General features: G+C 38.0%; 2 protein-coding genes across 6 annotated transcripts; both read left to right on the forward strand.

Moving 5' to 3' along the window:
* The first annotated feature begins 1,308 nt into the window (after positions 1-1,308).
* LOC114265379 (S-adenosyl-L-methionine-dependent methyltransferases superfamily protein) lies at positions 1,309-21,700 on the forward strand. 5 transcript variants are annotated; one of them, XM_028206197.2, is made up of 13 exons: positions 1,309-1,523; positions 3,585-3,729; positions 3,823-3,884; positions 4,279-4,329; positions 4,433-4,459; positions 5,121-5,225; positions 6,858-6,965; positions 7,111-7,182; positions 7,279-7,329; positions 18,753-18,815; positions 18,895-19,019; positions 19,618-19,825; positions 20,747-21,700. In XM_028206197.2, the coding sequence occupies exons 2-13, from the start codon at positions 3,627-3,629 to the stop codon at positions 21,464-21,466; spliced, it is 1,695 nt and encodes a 564-aa protein (XP_028061998.1). In that variant the 5' UTR covers positions 1,309-1,523; positions 3,585-3,626; the 3' UTR covers positions 21,467-21,700. The 5 variants fall into 5 exon arrangements, with proteins under 5 accessions (XP_028061998.1, XP_028061999.1, XP_028062000.1 ...); XM_028206198.2 differs by having other exon boundaries at positions 1,312-1,523; positions 3,618-3,729; XM_082901151.1 differs by having other exon boundaries at positions 1,350-1,523; positions 4,433-4,511.
* Positions 7,717-13,830, forward strand: LOC145805885 (uncharacterized). Its single transcript, XM_082901152.1, has one exon. The coding sequence runs from the start codon at positions 9,392-9,394 to the stop codon at positions 10,457-10,459; it is 1,068 nt and encodes a 355-aa protein (XP_082757278.1). The 5' UTR covers positions 7,717-9,391; the 3' UTR covers positions 10,460-13,830.
* Positions 21,701-22,157: the final 457 nt, after the last annotated feature.

Here is a 22,157-nt window from a genome sequence, read left to right on the forward strand (position 1 = left end):
AAGCCCCGGAGAGTTCCCGGGAGCACGTTTACACAATGCAGCAATCACAAAATTACGACTTGTTTCCTCTAGGATACAACAGCCTGACCACTTGTCGTATGGTTCAGACCAACTTTGCACAAGATGGCGAACCCAAAGCTCTACTAAGAAAAACACCATTCTTTGCTAGTAATCTCTCTTGTATAAAAAATAGTTGATGTGTTTGTTGTTAAAAAGAGTAGAAGAGAGGAACTATTTATAGGCTACTAAGACATTACAAAATACATAAAAAAACAATAATGACCATGAAGCTAGAGAAAATAGAGAGTGAACCAAAAATTAACTCACGAACAAGTTCATAAATTCTAATTGAACTTCATTCATGAACAAGACAAAAAGTCACCAAAGCAATGAATCTCCATTCATGAACAAGATGAGATTCATGAATAAGACAAAAGAAGATTTATGAACAATATAAATAAATAAATAAAAGACATTAAAATGGTCCAACACATTCGACTACATTCCTTTATATAAAAATTTTATATGATTTTATATTTATATAACATTGTTTAAAAAAGAAAAAGAAAAAAAAGAAATAACAATTTAGTAAATTTATTTTGTTAACTACAACTAGGGTTGCAAATGAATCAAACCGAGCCAAGTCGAGCTTTGTTGAGTTCGAACTCGGCTCGTTTACTTTTCGAGTTCGTTTATTGAGCTCGAGTTCGACTTGATAAGGAATTAGGCTCGAGCTCAGCTCGGCTCAACTCATTCGTTACGTTTATGTAGGTGTCATATTACATTACGTTTATATAGATATGATCTATGGTAACATTTAATTTTATATATAGGAAATTGAATGTTGCCATAGATCATAACGTCTCGTTACGTTTATGTAGGTGTCACGTTACGTACAAGTGTCACGTTACGTTTATGTAAGTGCCACGTTACGTACAGGTGTCACGTTATATTTATGTAGGTATCACGTTACGTTTATATAGATATGTTCTATGGTAACATTCAATTTCCTATATATGATTTTACTATTATTTATGAAATTAACAACTAATATTGAGGGTAAATGTGTCAACAAACTTCCCACAGTACTTATGAGAACATAAATTTTTAGTAGGACCATGTGTAGTATAAGTCTCCCTAATAGGACTTATAAATAATTTTTTTAAATTTTTTTTAATAATAATTAAAAATATATATAATTAATTAGTGTAAATATTTTATTTAAAGGTTAGATGGATGTTGAATTTTGCATACGAGACATATTGGTAAGTCTCCCTTTATTAAATAAACCGAGCCCAACCTTAACGAGGCAGGCCGAACTAAACTTGTTCATTAACGTCGATACAAATACTTCGACCCCTCTAATAAAAAAAATAAAAAAAACACTACAACCCCTGTCAAAACCCGTCTCAGTGGAGAGTTTTTTCTCAGAGAGAGAGAGAGAGAGAGAGATAGAGAGAGGCTTTCGTTGCGGAGGGATTGCATAAGCGTAATCACAAGAGCTCGCAAATCTGTTGGACGAGGTGGGTCTTTTTCATCTTTTTTTTTTTTTGTTTTTTTTTGTGGCTTTTCGCTGGTGATTTAAGTTTTCATGATCTGAGTGTTTGGTTATTTTGATCGATTTCAAATTGATTTGTTCTTAGTTTTGCATGTTTTTAAACTCTCTGTTATCTTTTGGCTAAACCATTGCGTTTGTCACATCTTTTTATGAGAATCGTGCTTATACAGAAATGGGTTTCTTTCTATCTGGGAAAAAAAAAAAACTGTAGCTTTTTGCTGCTGATTATGCATAAATTGATTTCCAACATGTTTGTTGCATCATAAAAAATAAAAGGAATGAAAACACTAAAGTACCTTAAGATTAACTAAGTTTCCTCTTTATCTTCTTGTTCCCAAATCAATTACATGATCAAACTGCCAAAAAATTGACATTGCGTTTTCTTCTTCTGCTTATTTCCCACTGGTTAGTGTAACAGTAATAGCCCGTTTGGGTCAGGTGATTTGGAGAGAAAAGAAAAGGGAGTCTCTCCTCCCAAATTACATGATTGGATAGCTTATTAGGAGAGAAATAGTTATCTTAAAACTCAATTTTTGAATCTCTCCAATATTGGGGAGTTTTTATTTACAACACACTTTTATCTCATTTCACAGATTTTTTTTTAAAAAAAAATTTTATTACAATTTTAGCCCACTTGGTGGCTGGTGCCACCACTGCTGTCCACTCTTCACCATCCATCCCTATTCCTCCCCACCCCTCAATCCATCACAAACTCTCTAATTTATCCATATAGTGTGGTTTTAGAGATTGTTTTTTACACCAGTGCTGCTAGGTGCACAAAACTGTTCACTAAAAAATACATGTGTGGTTTAGATAAATTTGAAGTGTAGTGGGTACCACATCTTAGATTAATCTGGACCATCCATACATTTTTCTGTGAACATTATGTGTTTTGAATATATGCATTGAGCATTTTCCTCAGTGTAAGCATCAATAGCGGCACCAAATCGATCTCTCTACTTTGTTTTTCTACCATTTGCGTCTCTCACCAAATATATATTTACACACGTGTACAAATATACGAGAGAGAGAGAGAGAGAGGGAGGGAGGGAGGTGGGGAGCGAATCAACACTTCAATATCATAAACAGTTGTGAGAATGGGGGTTTTTGGTGGTGGTGAGATGGTGTGGGTTTCAGTGGTGAGGGGAGGGGTTGGGATGGCGGTCAAATGTGGTGGCTTTGGTGGTCAGAGAAGGAGTAGGTGGTGGTGGCCAAGGTGGGTGTGGGGTTAGTGTTTTGAAGGTTAGGGGGCATAGAGAGAAGAGGGGAGGTTAGGGATGAGAGTGTATGTTTCGAATTACGAGGATGTAAAGAGAAATTGAAAATTTTAGGGTGTAAATAATGTTTATACAAAATTTTTTCATGAAGTGGTATTTTGAATGCGTAAGGTCATCCAGTCTAAAAAAGAAGTCCTTCTTCTTGTACATATATAATGCCATATTTGTAAATCATAAACTTGTTTGGTTCCAGTTTTTAAAAAACAGTTTTCAGATTATTCTACTTTTTTATTTTTTGTATTTTAATGTTTTCAATGAACTTTTTTAATATTTTAAGCATTTTTTAAAAAAATTTTAGACACACCTAACATAAATACACTTTAAAAGTATAATATTTGTGGAAAAAATCTTTAAATAATACACTAAATACTAAAAAATACAAAAAAAATACGAAAATTCAGTACATTTTTGTATTTTTGTGTATTTATTTATTTTTTTAAATATTTTTTCACAAATATTTTACTATTTAGATACATCCAAGTAAGGTGCATCTAAAAAAGTAAAAAAATTACTTAAAATTTTAAAAATATTTATTACTAAAAACAAAAAAAACACGAAAAACAAAAAATTCAATTTTCAGAAAACTGAATTCAACAAACTGAAATTAAACACACTGATTATATTTTTTGAATAGTTATTTAATTCATTTATACTCATAGTTAATAATAACATCTCATAGTTCATAATAACATTTCAATCCCTTCCAAAGGCTAGTTTTGTTGTTTAATCAGCTAAATTTTTTAATGTAGAATTATATTCTATTGTTTGCCTTCCCGAGAAAGGCTTAGATAATGACATCTGATGCGAGAGACACTATGGAGCAACAACAACATCCACTGCCAAAATTACAAATATATTCTACATCTAGCAATGGAATCTCCCCTTTCTGGAGAGGTCTCTCTCTCTCTCTCTCTCTCTCTGTGACACACATGCGTTGAATGCGTAAAGAGATACTGAGAAATTTTCAAATCTGTATTTTTCTTACAGAAAAGTATGAAAGAGATGCTAAGAAGTATTGGGATGTCTTCTACAAACGTCATCAGGACAGAGTCAGTTTTCCTCCTCTTTTGTTTTTGTTTTTGTTTTTTCAGTTTTTCATTTATAGCCATTAGCTTGTTGGATGTTGGTTCTACAGTAAGGAGGCTATTTCGAAGCCCAAAGGAGGACGGCAGAGAGTGGTTTCTGTCCATTTCATATTTTTTATTTTTATTTTTATTAATTAAGCCCGAATATGCATGTGGTTACCATCCCTTTGAGAATCTAACCCTTGAATCAAATTTAGACCAATATTTAGTTTATGTTATCTTGTAGTGCCAAGATGGCAGTATGTCAAAGTCTGGCAGATCCACTGTCAAATTGTTTAGATGCCCGTGGTTCATGATTTTTTCCAGTTCTTTAACTGCTAAGCTACTGATTGTTATTTGGATAATTTTCTTTCACCAGTTCTTCAAGGATCGACACTATTTGGATAAAGAATGGGGACATTACTTTTCTGTGAGTACAAAAAGACGATGGTTATTTGCAGTTTTGGTTTTTTATTGTATTTGGTATACGAATTCTATTGTATGAATGTTCTATTGATTCTTTGTTTTTTCAGGGAGCAAAAAGAAAAGTCATTCTTGAGGTAAATCAAGCCACTCGTTTTATCCTTATTAGTAGTTCGCCTTAATTGTCATGTAAGTTGACCACTTAGATTGCTTTGTTAACCATCTCCATTTGCCGACTAAATAAATATTTGGACTTGGTCGTCATTCATGGTTTTACTTTTCATATAATGCTGCAAATTTGAACTTGGGGTTGCGCTAATTGACTTGGAAAGATATACCAGAGGTTCACAAAAATGTGATTGAGTCTCCTGACATGTACCACTCATCAATTATACTTTAGATTGGATTGGAGGACGCATTCATTGTTTCTCAGTAGTTTGAACTTTAAGACCTTCGCTCCTAATTGAGATACCTTAACACACATTTTTTGTCTATGGAAAATGTCAATACACTAAATCTTGTACAATATGTGATGTAACATTTTTGTTTGCCTTTTTAAATGCCTTCTTTGCTGACAAGGCCATGCGGCACATCACTTCATGTCTTCCTGTTTAGAATTGAAAAGTATGATTCATTTGTTCTCTTTGTGGCTGCTGATTCAGTCTTTAAGTATTTGTCACTGGCTACCTAGTGTGACATAAATCACTTGCATAACTGTAGACATCTTTTTTGTTCTTCACGAAACCTTTAAACAGTTTTTTGCTATTGTGGCTAATCGTAACTATTGTTAACGAACAGGTTGGCTGTGGAGTGGGAAACACCATCTTTCCTCTGATTTCTATGTACCCAGATGTTTTTATTCATGCATGTGATTTCTCACCACGTGCCATAAACTTGGTTAAGGTTTGACTTTTTGTTTTCTATTGCAGACATTGGCATCAATATTCATGGTTGAATGCATCTAAATTGGCCCATACATAGCTATGCAAAGTGTTGTTGTAGGGCTCTTGAATTGCATGATAGCTTTCACATAGTAGAGTTGGAAAACCATATTGATAAGGACAGTGAAGATGAATATGACAGAGTTCCAAGTTCTGAAAATTATTAGTTAATATGAAGCACTGAGACTTCAAAACAAGTGCCGTATCCGTGTTGGACACACGAACACTTCGGGGACATGCGGACCCGGCGGGGACATGCATGGGACATGCCACATGGCGTATCCCCTTATTTAATTAATTTATTTTTAGGGGACATGCCGGAGACACACTAGAGACATGCTAAGTAGTCTTTTCTCCTATTTTCTTTAGTCCTTTTAATGAATGTTGAATGTTTATTATTTTTTTGTTAGATTTAAAAACTTAATAGATCATCCATAAAAAAATATATACTGTTTATAAGTGCTTTTTTTAAAATAAAAAAAATATAGAATTAGAGTTATTTTTGTTAATATTGATTGTTTCTGGATGTAATATTAATCTAAATAGCAAATAAAAATATATGAAAACATATTTTATTGCTGAGTCTCCTCCATTTCCGTGTCTCCATTTTTTTGAAATTGCCATGTCTCATGTCCGCATCCGTATCTATGCTTCTTAGGAAACTTGTGACTCATTCATTGCATTTTAACTGCTGCTCATTTCCATACTTGATGCATTGGGCTGTGGCTGTCTAAGGTTAGCAACATAATCGTCTTGATTCGCATCTATTACATAAAGGTGCATGATATGAATTCGGCTGTTGAACTGCTTCTTCTGTGAGGTTGAGGAGAATCTATTGATCGGTGGTGCAGTTAGTAATTCAAGCAAAGTTTATCTTCTCAGTCCATTATCCTATCATTGAGCTGATGTAGATGCTTCCTTTTTCTCTAAATTGTAAACCTCATGCCGAAAGGGAAAGATGCATGGTTAGTACAGTATCTTTGGTTTTCATAAAGAGGGCTGGTCATTTTTTTTTATATTTTTTTTTAAAACTTGATGGCTTCTAAGGCGCTTTGATATTCCTTGGGTTCATGGATACTCATCAAAACACCATGGATTAGAGTGCCAAGGAGCATTGTCGGATGACATGTTTCTTTCAATTATACTCCGAAATCTATCTACTATTCTTATATTTCTTGGAATTCCAATCAAGTTCAGCGTACCATGATTTTGAGTATATTTCGCTTTCTATTTAGGAGTACAAGATTTTACAATGAGGGCTTTTCAATTTTGTGTGATTTCATTTCGTAAGACGTGAAGTAGCATAAGTAAAGTTTGCCCACTTTTGGAGTAAAGCTTTCTTACTTTTTTTTTTTTTTTCTTCTTTCTTCTTTTGCTGTGGGTTAGGCTAGTTAACTGAAGTGTTCATGCTAAATTCTGTGTTTGAGGGTTCCCAACGATTGGTTGTGAATGTTATCTGCAATACTCTTGGGAAACTTTCTTGGGCATGATACTTGGTTAGTGCATATTTTTAAAGCATATCTAAAATGGTTAATATTGATAACTCTCTGCTTACGGGACCCAATTGCATGGATTATCTGATTTGAATTGGCAGACACATAAAGACTTCATGGAGACCCGTGTGAATGCATTTGTTTGTGATCTGACAGCCGATGATTTGAGCCAGCATATTTCTCCATCTTCAGTTGATATTGTTACCATGGTATTTCAATAAAGTAGTTTGTTCAACTTATTGATGCTAATTGCTTTCCTCTTGTAGGAGTGCTTCATTTAGCATTTGCTTCAGATCTTGAGTTTGCTTGCTTTTCCTGTAATGTTTGTTGTTACCTAGCTGACTTTTTAAGTAGGTATTCGTGTTGTCCGCGGTGTCCCCCGAGAAGATGTCACTGGTGTTGCAGAATATCAGAAAAGTTCTTAAGGTAATGATTGGTAAATGCCACTATGAAATTTTGAAAATCTGTAATTGATATTACTATTATGATCTCTTAATGTGATTTCAACTTTTCTTTCTCCAGCCAAATGGTTATTTGCTATTCCGTGACTACGCCACTGGTGACCTTGCTCAGGTTAATTTACAACTTATATTCTATCTTTTGAATACATGTTTGTGTCTGTATATATATATATCTATGTGCTCTTTCATTTCAATGGAGAATGAGCTCTTTCAATGGAGAATGCGCTCTTTCAATTAGTTAGAATGTAAAAAGATGGAATTTAGGGTTGAGATTTAGGAGGAAGAAGAAGAAGAAGAGAAAAGAGAGAAGAGAGAAATTTTATATCTGTTGAATAATCTTAGGGACTCAACTTTACATCAGTCAGTCAAATATATATACAAACCCTAACATAACAATATGACCATCGTACCCTTAACTTAAGTAAATATTAACAAAATAACAAAATAAGTATTTTAACACTCCCCCTCAAATTGGAGCATAGAGATCGAACATGCCTGGCTTGACGGATAAATGATGAAACAAAGGCCGAGCCAAAGGCTTGGTTAGAATATCACCCAATTGATCCTCAAAACGAATATAAGGAGTCACAAGTTGTTTGCGGAGTAAGAGATCACGAATAAAATGGCAATTAACTTCGATATGTTTGGTGCGTTATGAAACACAGGATTATTGGCAATGAAGACAGCAGCCTGATTGTCACAAGACATGGTTATAGGAGTGGGAATAGAAAAGCCAAAATCTTGGAGAAGAGACTGAACCCAGAGCATCTCAGAAGCAGTATGAGCCATGGCACGATACTCAGCCTTGGTACTAGAATGAGCAACAACAGTCTGTTTCTTGGAACGGCGATTAGTCTTATTACCAGCCCAATCAGCATCACTGAAGCCAGTAACAGACAAAGAGGAAGATGGGTGATAGAGCAAACCCGACCTGGAGCACGCTTTAAGTATTGCAAGATACGACACATAGCCACAAAATGGGGTTGACGGGGAGCATGCATAAATTGACTAACCACACCGATATCATAGGTAATATCGAGATGAGTGACAGTGAGATAGATTAACTTCCCAACCAACTGATGATAACGACCAATATCGGGAAATAAGTCGCTAGTGTCACCATCTAGCTTGACACTAGAATCCATGGGTGTATCACTGTGGCGAGTGCCTAAGAGGCCAGTCTCAGTAAGAAGATCAAGAACATACTTCCGTTGAGAAAGAAACAAGCCCTGAGAAGAGCGGGAAACTTCAATCCCAAGAAAATACTGAAGATGGCCCAAGTCTTTGGTGTGAAATTGTTGTCTCAAATACTGCTTCAAATTAGTAATACCATTGGAGTCATTCCCTGAAATGGTGATGTCATCCACATAGACAATAAGAACAATACTCCTAGTAGACGAGTGGCGAACAAAAACAGAGTGATCAAAGGTGGAACGGTGAAAGCCATAGGCAAGCACAACAGCACTGAAGCGATCAAACTAGGCACAAGGGGACTGCCTAAGACCATACAAGGCCTTCTACAATCTACAAACAAGATGCTCTTGGCCAGGAACAACATAGCTAGGGGATTGATCCATATAGACCTCCTCTTGGAGATCACCATGGAGAAAGGCTTCTTGATATCAAGTTGATATAAAGGCCAAGACTGATTAACTGCAACAGAGAGAAGAATCCGAACAGAATTAAGACGAGCCATAGGAGAGAAGGTGTTAAAACCTATCACCTACTTCACCCACTAAACCTAACCCACTACACCACTACCACCTCACCTACTCCACTAAACCCACTACACCACTACCACCTCTACTTCACCTACTCCACCTACCACCTCCACTTTACCTACTCCATACCTACTACACACTCACCTATTCTCTTCCCACATCCTCTCTTCTATATATAGGAATCATTGTAATATATCAATATATCAATCAATAATACATACAATTTATTCTCTCTATTTCTCTTTATACATTAAATTCTATATGGTATCAGAGCAAGGTTAACAACCTAGTCATTCTGCTTCACCGGCGGGCGGCAGTCTCGCCTTGGCCGCCCGCCGGACCTCAACACATACCTCCTCTCCTTTCACCTTGGTCTCACCTTTCCGATGCTCTAGTCTATACCATTGAGGTGCCAAAGGGCTATCTGGTGGAACCCTTGTAGGCACTTCATTCATGTCGAAAGTCACTTTCGCTATAATATCATCACCACCTTCATCGGCGTCATCCAAGTCGGCAACGGCAGCTTCGAAAGCGTCCTCTTCACAATCATCCCTCTCTACTACCCTTTACTGGGTACACTCTGGGCACAGTACCATGCCTGACCAGTTCAGGCCCTTGACCAAGGAAGCCCCAAGCCCACTTGTTAGGTGGCCTTGGTTCATAGTCTTGCTTTCCTTTTGTATGCCTGGAGAACAGTCTTGTGGGAGTTGTCCAACTGGAAAAAAGATTTTATCAAGTATTACCCAGTTCGTGGGATACCTCTTAAAACTTGCACTGGCCCTTATTTTCCATTTCATTGGTGATCCAGTAACTTCTCTGATCAGAGGAATAGAAACTACACTTTACACCATTCGAGCTTTCTACTCAGCAGTGATAGCATATACTCCTATTCCAGAGCTGACTCTGATCATCGTGCTGGTGTCTTCCGTAATTGCCATTGCTGAAGCTTCTGTTCCAGACTCTGTAGACAGCCAACCATACCTTCTTACAGTAGCTGGCTTAATCGGTTTTGCAGCCGTGAGAGACTTCATCTCCGAGCTGTCCTTCTGGACGCTCCTATTGGGATTGTTTGGTTTTGCTCGGTTTGTTAAGAAGAGGGATTATGTTTCTCCTATGCCAGCTGCTCCTTATCCTACTCCTGGAGCACTATTAATAAGTGATGCTTTCAACATGCGTCATCCTTTAACTGGTGGAGGAATGACTGGAGCCCTGTATAAGGTGTTTTGTGCATCTCCTGATCAAGCAAGGAAGGAAATGCGTGAAGCATGTTTTGATTATTTGAGCCTTGGAGGTGTGTGTTCAACAGGACCAGTGGCTTTACTCTCTGGTCTAAATCCTAGCCCATTGAGCTTGATACTCCATTTCTTTGCTATAGCCATATATGGTGTTGGCCGTCTCTTGCTACCATTTCCTTCCCCTAAGCGCCTGTGGATAGCAGCTAGATTATTTTTGGGTGCATCGGCTATCATTTTTCCCCTCTTTCTCTCACATGGGGTTGTCCCCTCTCTCTCCTCCGTTTGATTTCAAAATCCATTATTTTTATTTATTTTCTCCAAACCACTTTCCTTATTTCCCCCATCTTTCATTTTGATTTCAAATATATTTTTATTATTTCTTTCTTTATTTTTCTTTCACATTATTTTTTAATCTTTTTCAAATTCCATTCATACCATATAGCTTTGCACACCAAACCATCTTTTATTCATCTCAGGGATCAACCCCGATCACAATTTTAACAAAAAAAAAAAAAAAAAAAAAAAAAAAAAAAACAACCACAACAACACAAACCACAACACCACAAGATTTGTTTTCTTTTCTACAGACGGCCACCCACCGACCTCACTTTTTCGCCTATTCCGCCGGTCTTTTCTTCTTGCCTCCGTCCTGGGCGGCCCTTGACGGTGTTGCCTCCGTGTTTCCCACTCCACTGGGCACGATCACTCCGCCCTGCTCCTCCACTACAGCATATGGTGGACCTCCAAATCGGAACATAACGGTGTCCTTCCGCTTCAGCTCCTTATTTTCCGCCTTTAGCACACTTATCTCTGCTCGCGCATCCTTATACATGCGTTGGAGCAGAGCCAGTTGGGCGTTTAACTGCTGCACCTCATTTGTCCTACTCTGCAGCCGGTGCGACAAGTTTGTGACCGCAGTCATAGTTTCAACACAGGACTTCAATGTATACTGATTAGCTTCAATATCCGTTTGCACTGCCATTTTTTGCTCCACCGACCGCATCGGAAAGTTCAACGGAGCAAAACCAGAGGTGTTTGGTTGAGGTTCACTGGCCACCGCACCAGTTATCTCTCTTGTTGACTCGTTGAGGTCGGGAAAGAGAGTGAGCAGACCACGGGAAGAAGAGGCTATGTTCTGGGTAGCTGAACGGGAAGAAGAAGCCATGTTTTTGGGTTGCTGAGTGTTTCAGAAAAGGGTTGGTTACAGAATGTTACAGAGAACGAAGAGGTTTCAACTGGTTTGTTATGCTTCCAAGCCTCAGACTTCGCTTTGGTTTATAAAGACAGAGACGACGAGGCCGACACGCGCTCTGTCAATCACGTGCATCGCCGCGTGTCAGGCGCCCCTTTTGATGGCTCGACGCTTTCCGTCGGGCACGTCTTTTGATGAAGTGGGCGCGCCTTTTGATGGCACGCCTTTTTATGGCTTGGGCACGCCTTTTGATGGCACGCCTTTTTTGACAGATTGGGCACACCTTTTGAGGGTACGACTTTTTTAGGGGTCCGACAAGACTCTGTAAACTGTCCCGACATTGATTCCGGTTAGCTCCTTTATGGGTCCGACAAGACTCTGTAAACTGTCCCGACATTAATTCCGGTTAGCTCCTTCAAGACTCTGTAAACTGTCCCGACATTAATTCCGGTTAGCTCCTTCAAGACTCTGTAAACTGTCCCGACATTAATTCCGGTTAGCTCCTTCATGGGTCCGACAAGACTCTGTAAACTGTCCCGACATTGATTCCGGTTAGCTCCTTTATGGGTCCGACAAGACTCTGTAAACTGTCCCGACATTGATTCCGGTTAGTTTCTACAAGGGTCCAGCAAGACTCCGTAAACTGTCACAACAACTGTCACAACATTGTCTGCTATAACGGTCCGACATGACCCCATAAACTGTCTTCTACATCGGTCTGACACCGCCATCCAGTGTCCTCTACATTGTTATGACACCACCATACAGTGTCCTCTACAACGTTATGACACCCCCATACAGTGTCCTCTACAACGTTATGACACCACCATCCAGTGTCTTCACCAATGGTCTAACACGACCATACAGTGTCTCCTATCCTCTTTTATTTTTATGTATTTTCTTGTTTTGTTACTCTCTCCAAACTCAAGTTGGTTAGTTCCTATCCCCCTTGAGTTTGCGGGGGGCTGTTAAAACCTATCACCTACTTCACCCACTAAACCTAACCCACTACACCACTACCACCTCACCTACTCCACTAAACCCACTACACCACTACCACCTCTACTTCACCTACTCCACCTACCACCTCCACTTTACCTACTCCATACCTACTACACACTCACCTATTCTCTTCCCACATCCTCTCTTCTATATATAGGAATCATTGTAATATATCAATATATCAATCAATAATACATACAATTTATTCTCTCTATTTCTCTTTATACATTAAATTCTATCGAAGGTCTCCAAGTAATCAACACCATAAGTTAGGGTGTAGCCTTTAGCTACTAGGCGAGCCTTAAGCCGCTCAACAGTGCCATCAGGAAGATACTTAACAGTATAAATCCAACGACAATCCACAGTAGATTTGCCAGATGGCAGAGAGGTAAGTTTCCACGTGTGATTTTGATGAAAAGCATTCATTTCCTCATCCATGGCATGCTTCCACCCAGAGATGGACATAGCTTCCTGATAGGTACGGGGAATGGAAATACTAGACAAGCTACAAGCAAAAAAGTGAAGACCAGGAGAGAGGCGATCATAAGAAACGAAATGAACAATAGGATGTTGAGTGCAAGTTCATGTACCTTTGCGGAGTGCAATAGGAAGGTCATCAGATGGCAGATCAACAGGTGGAACAGGGGTCTCAGACGAAGGAGATGAACTGGTCGGGCCATAAGATAGAATGCGACGAGCTTGAGACCGTTGATAAACCTGCAAAGGAGGGGTAGAAGTGAGAAGAGATGGAGAGGATATAGGAGGGGATGTGGAAGGAGCATAAGAGGAAAGAGTAGGAGTGAGGGAGGCTGGCTCCCCCTCATGAGAAGAGAGAAGATTAAGAGATAACTGTTGCCCAGAGAAAAAAAAAAGGAGTAAACTAAAAAAAAGTAACATCAGCACTGACAAAGTAGCGACGGGACTCAAGATGATAACACCGATACCCTCTCTGAGTGTGAGAATAAACCTAAGACCACATTTGCGTGCTCGAGGAGATAACTTATCCAAACTAGGGTCAAGAACATGGACAAAGGCCATACAACCAAAAATGCCAGGAGGCAAGGGAAAAGAAGATGTTGTGAGATATAATAGAGAATAGGGAGATGTCTGTACAACACTAGAGGGCATGCGATTGATAAGCAAACAAGCGGTGAGAACTGCATCGCCCCAAAACTGTTTGGGGACATGCATATTAAACATCAGGGTGTGAGCAACATCTAACAAATGACGGTGTTTTCGCTTTGCAACACCATTTTGAGGAGATGTATAAGAACAACTAGTCTGGTGGATAATACCATGAGTATCACAAAAGGTAGTTACAATAGATTGCACATATTCCAAGGCATTATCAGATCGAAATATCTTAATACGTTTGTCAAATTGAGTAAATATTTCATTATAAAACTTAGAGATGATGGAAGGCAAATCAGATTTTTGTTTCATTAAAAACAATCAAGTCATCCGAGAGTAATCATCCACAAAAATAACAAAATAAAAGAACCCATTAACAATGGGAGTTCTTGAAGGACCTCAAATATCTATATGTACTAGTGTTTTTTAAGGTGAAAAGTGAATTGAGGCGACATGGTCTCCTAACGCCTAAGCGTCAGGCGACGAGGCGAGGCGAGGCGAGGCGAGGCGAGGCGAGGACTTATCGAATCGAGGCGACCACAAACGATATTTTTTTGAAATAATAGTATAGACAAAAATATAAATATTTTCAAGGACCATCATGCATTTATTATTCCAAATACTAAATATCCATAAACAACATATTTTTAGCAACAAAATAATTAAAAAAATTTCGGTAAATAATTGAAATTTTTCAGCAAAATTAATTGAAAATTTTTCATTAAATAATTGAAATTTTTCAGCAAAATAATTAAAATTTTTCAGCAAAATTAATTGAAACTTTTTCATTAAATAATTGAAATTTTTTTAGCAAAATAAATATATAATTAACACAGAAAAATAATTGTAAAATAACACAAAAAATAATTAAAAAAAAGAAAGAAGACAAGGAGAGAAAAAAATTAAAAGAGTAGAGTTAACAAAATAATATACAGAACCAGGAGAGAGAGAGAGAGAGAGAGAGAGAGAGAGGAAGAAGAGAGTATAATTTTTCAAAGCAACAGAGTAAAAAAAAAAAAGGTCTGCCTACAGAAACGGAGGATAATTTTTCAAATCAGAGTCAAAAAAAAAAAAAAATAAGAAAGGAAGAAGAAGAAAAGAAGAAACGAAGACGAAGACACAGCAGTAGGAGAAGAAAGAAAGAAGAAGAAGAAAGGAAGAAGAAAAGAAGGTACTCACCTTTGATAATCGACTGAAACGATGTCCGAAGAAGGAAGAAGCAGCCGTAGGTAGTCAGTCAGTCGTTCGAAGCAAATGTTGACTGATAGGAAGTCGACTTAGGGTTTCGACTTCATATTTAGTAGAAAGCTTTTATCAAGTGCATCGCATGTCCACAAATAACACAAAAGTCATCCAAATGAAGGGCCCAAATCTTTCGAACTGAAATCAGACCAAAATTGGTGAAGCGTCGCTTCAAATCACCTCTCGCTTCATCGCCTAAGCCTCGCTTCATGTGCTTCGACTTCGCCTCACCATTTCGCCTCGCCTCAGTGAGTATGAAGCGCTACATCGTCGCCTCGCCTCGCTTAGCGCTTAGGCGAGCGCTTAGTCACGCCTCTGATATCACTGGTATGGACAAGAGCAAAAGACTCAGACACATGACTAACACTACGACTAGGAAAAGAACTACGGTGTTACTTCCCAAATTGACAGGCTTCACACTCAATTTGAGAAACATGACTCAAGCCCAGAACAGCTAACTTGAGCTTGGCCAAGGAGGGATGACCCAAGCAAAAATGCCACTGAAGAGGAGATACACTAGCACTCAACACAGCAGATGGAGGATGAGGAGAGGTCTTAGTGTCCAAAAAGTATAAGCCATCCTTCTCATGCCCTGAACCAATCATCCTCTTGGTCTGGAGCTCCTGCAAAACACATGAAGTAGGAGAAAAGGTTATTGAACAATGGAGAGCTTGAGTCAATTGGCTAACAGAAAGCAAATTAAATGGAAATTTAGGAACATAAAGACCAGAAGGTAAGGAAAGGGATGGAGTGGGGTGGAGTGGACCTTGACCACAGACAGGCCGAGAAGATCCATCAGCAAGTATAATGGTATGATCAACAGGTCTAGGAGTATCAAAAAGAAAGGAATTACCAAAGACATAGGAACTAGCACCAGAGTCTAGGAACCAAGCTTGAGGGGACTTAGCCACACATGCAATATTACCTGAACTAGCTATGGTAGCAGTAGAGGATGAAGGTAGATTAGGCCGGAGAGACTGGACAAGAGCAGTAAGCTCACTAATCTTTGTAGTGAGTGTCTCATGAGAATTAACCAGAGAAGCATCAGAGCCAGTGGACAACAAGGAAGACTATAAGGATGGAACATCCATAACCTGATGAACATGATCGGGTTTGCCATACTTCTGCCAACACCAAGGTTCAGTATGACCTTAGGACCACAATGAGTACACTTGCGATCGCAACGTGTACGAGAACTAGGTCCATTACTACCCCTGAAAACACCACAAGAGCCACCATCATGGGAACTAGCCCCACGAGAACCCTGTGAACCAGAGTAAGAGCCCCATTAACTAGATGTGCCAAGAAAACCCCCTCGAGTAGACCCACGATCGGCACTACTTGAGACTAATGCAGAAGAAGACAAGGTAGAGGACCCAGAGATGGATTGTGGCTGTCCCAAAGAAGAACGTAATAGTCGAGAGTAGGCATTAGCAACAAAAGGTAGGGTCTCACTAGCAAGAATCTGATCCTTGAACCCCCACAATTCAGGATCTAAGCCAGAGAGTAAAGAAGCCATTATGAACTCCTCCCAATGTTGCTTCTGTTTGTTCACATCAGTAGTGAAGGGACGATACTGTAATAACTGATCTCACAAGGTCTTGAGACTACTATAATAATTGACAAGGGATCGGCCAGACTGACGTATAGCAAAAATTTGCTCATATAGCTCATAGACCCGAGAGACATTACCCTGATTTGAAAAGTATTCAGCAAGGGAGTCCCAAATTTCTTTAGAGGTATCACAAAATTCCACGGTAGTAGCAACCTGTGATTCCAAGCTATGCCAGATCCAACTCATAACACAAGAATTCTCACTACACCAATCATCATAAGTTTTGTCATCAGTGGCAGGAGGGAGTTCGCTAATGAAGCGGGATTTCTTCTTACCACGTAAGAAAATTTTTACAGCATGAGCCCAAGCCAAATAATTGGCACCATTCAACTTCTTGGTAGTAATAGATTTGGGCATGTCATCATCTTTACTCACACCCATTGCTTTGGTTTCAATTTCAGCCATGACAATCAATCACACAAAGAACTCAACACAAGAGTATGAAGGTAGCAGAATTTTTGCAAATAGGTATTATCCACACCAATTAGCATGTACAACCAAGAGTATAGCCACTGGAACTAATTCAATCAACAAGAATTCAACACAGATCAACACTGTAAAATCAACCAATCAGCAAGTACAACCAAGAGTATAGCCACGGGCACTAGTTCAATCAACAAGAATTCAACACAAATCAACACTGTAAAATCAACCAGACTTTCCTAGATAAGTTTCAGCCCCTATGCAGTAAGTTTCAGTGGATAAAAGTTGGAAAATAACACTGTCGACTATGTATTGTAGCAGAATAAGACCAAAATCGAAGCAGACATCAACCCAACAGTAGCAAATCAACAAAATAATGGCAAATAAAACTGAAGCGATGAGCTTCAGCTCCTAAAGAGAGGATTCCAGCAAGTAGATTCAACAAAAAACAATTCCAAATCTAGATTTGTCGATTGACACCAAAAAAATCAAAAAACATTCGAAAATAGAAAACTCACATCAGGGATGTTCAAAAAATTCCACAAAAATCACCATAAATTTGAGGATTAAATTTCGAACCTAGGGATGGAAGACCCGTCCATATAGTGCTTATGTCATGCTGATGTCCTCGTAAGGTTGATGACATCAGCACATCTCGGTCTCCTCCAATCAATCTCCAGAGTCTGCAGAAATCTTTCTAATGAAGAGTAGATTGCTTTGATACCAAGGCCTCGTTTGTGAACCCTCACTTTTAGCCAAAAAGTCAGAAAGTTACTAAATTAGCCAAAAAGCCAACAACCCATACCAAAAAATCAAAGATTCTCTTTTCTCTCTACTTTTTGCACATCTTTTCGTAAAAAGTCAAAAAGTCATCCCAAACATACTAGTTTTTTTAAGCTCATATTTTAGCCAAATGGTCAAAAAGTTACTAAATTAGACTGTTCCCAAACGAGGCCCAAGTTAAAATGTAAAAAGATGGAATTTAGGGTTGAGATTTAGGAAGAAGAAGAAGAAGAAGAAGAGAAAAGAGAGAAGAGAGAAATTTTATATCTATTGAATAATCTTGGGGACTCAACTTTACATCAGTCAGTCAAATATATATACAAACCCTAACATATCAATATGACCATCGTACCCTCAACTTAAGTAAATATTAACAAAAGAACAAAATAACAAAATAAGTATTCTAACACAATTCCATAGAGAATTATATAGTAAATATTCCAGTTGCTTTTGATGCTCTCTTGGGAGGGTGCATGGAGTGGAAGCTAGAGCGCTGGACTGTCCTTTGTGAAAACGTCATTTAGAGTGAGAATGCTTTCAGAACCTGTAATACATATATACATGCATGATATTTGTATACATTTATTTAAATAATTTTCAACTTTTTAATGCATCAATAGCTTTTAAAAGTTAACCATAACTGCTGTCAATACAAAGGAAATGCAATTTGTATGTGATAAATAAAAGGGTTAATTGCACTATACCCCATATGGTTTAGCCCTAAAACACAACCCTCTTCAGGCTAAGAAATGTATACATAACCCCCTTGTGATTTGGGGTGAAGCCTAAAACTAACAGAATCTGTTAAAGATAACAGCGTGTGTTGCTCAACTGCAGGTGCGTGGTGATTGTATTAGGATCAATTTTTGGAGCAAAATTACTATAATGTTCTTGTTATCTTTTGCTTTGCAATTCTTTTTCTAAAACAGTGGGGGCTGAAAGACATTTGATTACATTAGGGCTTGATAGATTTGATGCTCTCAAATGGAATAACACAAATATCCTAATCATGAAATAAAATTTAACTTGCTTGCCCCCAAAAGGGAGGATCACAAGGTTAAACCCCCTATTCTTTATTTTCAGATGAGATCTTTCTAATTGTCTGCTGTGTACTCCACATAACCCTTCCATTAAGGTATATCTAGGTATGTTGTTGTTTGTCGTAATATCTTGATTATATTTAATTGACAGGAAAGGCTCAGTTGCAAGGATCAAAAGATCAGTGAAAACTTCTATGTCAGAGGCGATGGCACTGTAAGTTCCAGTCACACAAATACTCGTTTTTCCAAGCATTATGTTCTTATTTGACCATGTAACCTACTTACGTTTGCAGCGTGCATTCTATTTTTCTGACGAATTTTTGGTGAATTTGTTCAATGAAAATGGATTTGACATTGAAGAACATGGTCTCTGCCTTAAACAAATGGAGAACCGGTCAAGGGAGATAGTAATGAATCGGTAAATGATCACATTTTCAGTTTCAGCTGTGAATTAATTGTAGCCATATGAGCATAATTAAGGCACTTGATTAGGGTCTGCATCTATGAGTAGGTATTGCAAAAGTAGTCATGTCTTATGCCTATCTTAAATAAAGAGGGAGAAAATTCAAATTAGTTCTGATAAGCCTCCAAATAGATTACAAGTGTAGCAGGAAAAAATTAAAACAGCGGGACATTTGCATTGCAACCAAAGACATTGAAAAAGTATAACTGACCAGACTTGAATCCTTCATTGGCTTTCATACTGTTGATTTACTGAATTGCAAAACACAATGAGAGAGAGAGAGAGAGAGAGAGAGAGAGAGAGAGAGAGAGGAGAGAGGTGTCTTTTGTGACTATTACTTGTCTTTTTTTTGGGTGGGTGACTATTACTTGTTTTGAAATACACCATTGTGCAGAAAATATGAACCATATCTAATCCTGTAACAAAGAACATTTTCCCATATTGGCAACTTACAAATTGTCTTTCAAATTCTACTGCTTTTCTTGTTTTCAGAATGTTTTCTAGTATTTGCATATTCCCTGCTGCAATTGTGAATTCTTGTGTATGATATCAGGCGTTGGGTCCAAGCTGTATTCCGGTTACATGATGCTAACTCCTCATGTTGCACAAAACCTGGAAATGAGGCAGGTCTGTTTTGTAAAGAGGGTTCCACGCCTGAACTCAACGAGACCACGTTGGAGGAACCTATAAATGATTTTGAGGTAGACATGTCAGAGGGCATGGCTGTTGAAATGTTTGGTATCTCGACATCTAAAGAAGAGGTAATGGATTGGTTATGATTCTCTTTCTACTTTTTATCTCATACATTCCTGAAATATAGTTAGTGGTTGAATTTTATGCATATTTAGCATATTGCTGGTGTTGGAGGTTTTTTCAGTTATTAAGGTATCATTTGGCAACACTTCCGTTTCCTATTTTCTGTTTTCATTTTCATTTTCTTGAAACTGGAAACGAAGCTTCTTCAAATATTGTTTTTGTTTCAATAAAAGTGAAATTGATTGCAAAATTTTTAAAATTTTTTGAAACAAAAGAAAGGTGTTTTGATTTGTTTTCAAAATAAGTTACTCTCTCCTCTGTCCCTCACCACACTGACGGCTGACAGCTGGAGAGCTCTGGTCACCTTTCGTGCAACTGCAGGAAACTATGACCACTTTTTTTTACTCTCTGGTGACCGACCAGTCACCATTGTGACCTCTGGCCACCTTTGGTGGCTTTCTGGTTGGGATGACCTCTACAGACACTCTGGCTGCCAACTCCACGGGCTACCTCGGGCCAACCCCACTGCCGGCCACCACATCAATCCACCTCCACCGTCGGCCATCACCTCTGGCAACTCACCAAACATGTTTCTTTATTTTTGTTTTCATTTGTTCTTACAAACATTTTTGTACAGGAGACAAGTTTCTGTTTTTTTTTTTTTTTTTTTTTTACAACCCCCAAAAAAAAAACGTTTCTTGTTTTTCATGAAGAGAACAGGAAACTGACAACGTTATGAAATGACATAAATGTTCACTACTATCTGGAGCAAGTCATGACTATTTTTTACTTTTTGTTTGTCTTGTTTGGATTCCTCTTTTCTAAACAATTAATTACTGTCATTGGCAGAACCCACATCCTCATATTTACAACATTTCTTTTTGGAGTTTATGTTTATGTTAGTATTGTCTGTTTCTTCCTGTCAGATTATTGAGGTCAACATAAGAGATAACATCTTCAAGATAAAAGTTCTTTCCGGAGAGTACCAACATACCTGCAAATCAACTGGTCTGATACTTTGGCATTCAGCCCAGCTGATGTCTTCGGTCATCGCTGCAAATCCAACAATTGTTGCCGGGAAAAGGGTGTTAGAACTAGGATGCGGCTGTGGAGGCATCTGTTCAATGGTTGCCGTAAGATCTGCAGACCTTGTGGTTGCAACCGATGGCGATCCAAATGCACTTGACTTCTTGAATCAAAATGTAGCTACAAATCTCAGACCACCATTTCTTGACAAACTAATCACAAGGAGACTAGAATGGGGAGATCGAGACCATATTGAAGCCATCAAGGGATTGAATGATAGAGGTTTCGATATCATTATAGGCACAGATGTGACTTACATTTCTGAAGCAATCTCACCCTTGTTTGCAACTGCAAAGGAGCTAATTTCATTTAAGGGAGAAGAGTGTGAACCGGGTCTAATTCTATGCCATGTCCTACGCAGAGTGGATGAGCCATCTATAATTTCAACTGCTTCTCAATTTGGTTTCGAGCTTGTTGATAAGTGGCCCACAGGAATCCGAACGAGTTTGTCTAAAAGCATCATCAGCACTTGGTTCTCAGAAAATGCCCAGGATTATATACCAACTACAGCTTTGAATATCATGTATTTTCAGATGGTGAAGCCGGACTTTCACATTTAATTTAATTTATTCTTTTTTTAATCAAAAAAAGAAACATGTATTCTTCTTGGTTTGTAAGATGATTGGCATTCAGAAATTTCTTTTACAATTGGGATTTGTATTTGTACTCGTAATTTTGTGAAGTTGGATGCACTTTTTTTTCTGTTTTTTTTTTTTAAGGTAGAAGGATACACTTGCTTCTCAAATGTATAAATCTTGATGGCTTAATGAAAAAACTGTTTTATTTCTTTTTCATTTCCCCCTTTCTTTGGGCTGTGTTTAGGTAAAAGTTTGTGGAGAGAAAAGAGAACAGGGGAAATGTAAAATAAAATTAGTTTATATTTTATTTATATTTTTCTTCGCATTTTCTTGTTCTATGCAAATCTATATCCTAATTCAAGACGGAAGCACAACCTTAATGCCCATGAAGAGGAGATATATTACATTCAATTGGGCATTCAACCATGGAAGTAAATACAACATATAGACACAAACATACAGTAAACACGAGAAAGATTTTAAATAAAATGGGGAGAGTTGAATCCCAAATTTGTCAATCAAGTACAAATATTCTTGGCTCATCACCTTTCTTTTTTGGGTGAATAATCATCACCTTCCTTGCCAGAGTTGAATCCCAATATATATATATATATATATATATTTTTTAAATATTTAAATTTTTTACAATTGATTGAAGTAGAATAGAAAAAAG

The sequence above is a fragment of the Camellia sinensis genome, chromosome 13 (assembly GCF_055761805.1).
Source record: "Camellia sinensis isolate YWXY chromosome 13, ASM5576180v1, whole genome shotgun sequence".
Classification (NCBI taxonomy): domain Eukaryota; kingdom Viridiplantae; phylum Streptophyta; class Magnoliopsida; order Ericales; family Theaceae; genus Camellia; species Camellia sinensis.